Source organism: Myxine glutinosa, unplaced genomic scaffold (genome assembly GCF_964187855.1).
Source record: "Myxine glutinosa unplaced genomic scaffold, kmMyxGlut1.1 SCAFFOLD_2952, whole genome shotgun sequence".
Classification (NCBI taxonomy): Eukaryota; Metazoa; Chordata; class Myxini; order Myxiniformes; family Myxinidae; genus Myxine; species Myxine glutinosa.
The window spans coordinates 53,128-54,425 of record NW_027619046.1 but is presented as its reverse complement, the minus strand read 5'-3'; the positions used below and the strand labels follow the sequence as shown (position 1 = coordinate 54,425).

The 1,298-nt window shown below is 53.2% G+C and overlaps 1 protein-coding gene across 1 annotated transcript; it reads right to left on the bottom strand.

Annotated features, from left to right (window-relative positions):
* Positions 1-7: 7 nt before the first annotated feature.
* MBLAC1 (metallo-beta-lactamase domain containing 1) lies at positions 8-1,067 on the bottom strand. Its single transcript, XM_078769541.1, is given in 2 exon segments — positions 8-609; positions 612-1,067. Coding segments are annotated over 2 exon segments (648 nt in total). The 5' UTR covers positions 958-1,067; the 3' UTR covers positions 8-307.
* Between the last annotated feature and the right edge of the window lie 231 nt (positions 1,068-1,298).

The following is a 1,298-nucleotide window of genomic DNA, read 5'->3' as shown; positions in this document are numbered from 1 at the left end:
GTTTATATGTGTACTGTAGGTGTATATATCTGTACTGTATGTGTATATGTGCATGTGTATATGTGCACTGTATGTTTATATGTGTACTGTATGTGTATATATCTGTATGTGTATATGTGCATATGTGTGTGTGTATATGTGTACTGTATGTGTTATATGTGCATATGTGTGTGTGTATATGTGTACTGTATGTGTATATGTGCAGTGTGTGTGTGTGTGTGTGTGTGTGTGTGTGTGTGTGTGTGTGTGTGTGTGTGTGTGTGTGTGTAGTAAAAGATCTCACCAACAGCACACCTATTGCCCATGATCACGACTTTTTGACAAGAAATGGCGGCCCATGTCCAGGCACGATGACATCGGCGAGCATCAAGGCGCGCTCCCTGTTGGCTACATGCAGGTCCTGGTCAAAGCTGCTGGTTCGCCAGCTCGGGCGCGTCGTCTCATCAGGCCCTGGCTCGTCTTCATCATCGTGCTCTCTCTCGAACAGGTCTCCGGCTATGAGCACGGTGCCGTGCCGGGTTCCGCTGACCAGTACGCTCACGTCCTCTGCCGTGTGCCCGGGAGTGCTAATCACCTGCACGCCCGGGGTCAGTACTAGCGCCCGTCCATGCCGAAATCGTGGGCCGTGAACGAGGCCGGCCCGTCGCTGACATCGCCACCCATGACGATCTTCGAGCGCGGAAAGAGCGCGAGTCCGCCCGCATGATCCAAGTGGCCGTGCGTGACGACCACCCAGGGCACGCTCTCGTGCGTCACTCCACGCTTGCAGAGGGCGTTTGCCAACTCCTGAGTGGACCACGGCCCGCCCGTATCCACCACGATGGAACACGGGCCGGTTATAAGGGACACCGTGCCCTCGGCCCTCGTCCGGCCGTGTCGGTCCTTGTAGCAATATCCCTCCTTCAACACGCTCACGCTGTGCGGGTTGCCGGGAATATGAAATAAATCTTCATCCATTGAGAATGAAGATCGAATTTTCCTCTGACAGTGAAGCGTTGGCGACGTCACTGATGAGGATTACTGTGCTGCAGAGTCTTGTACTTTCTTACTCAGCTCAGCAGTGCTGAAGTGGGAGGGTAGGGGGTTGCGGGGTAGAGGGAGGAAGTAAAGACAGAGTCGGCGTCAGAACAAATCTAATCGGGGGCATTAGAGTAACCGCGGGGGGGGGGGGGGGGGGGGCACAAACTGCCGTTCGAGAACTCAATCTATGATGTAAATGCTTGATAATAAGAGTTTGCCGTCAACAACCAACACACCAACCCAGTTCCAATTTAAAAACATGCTGCAAAGTCTCTCTC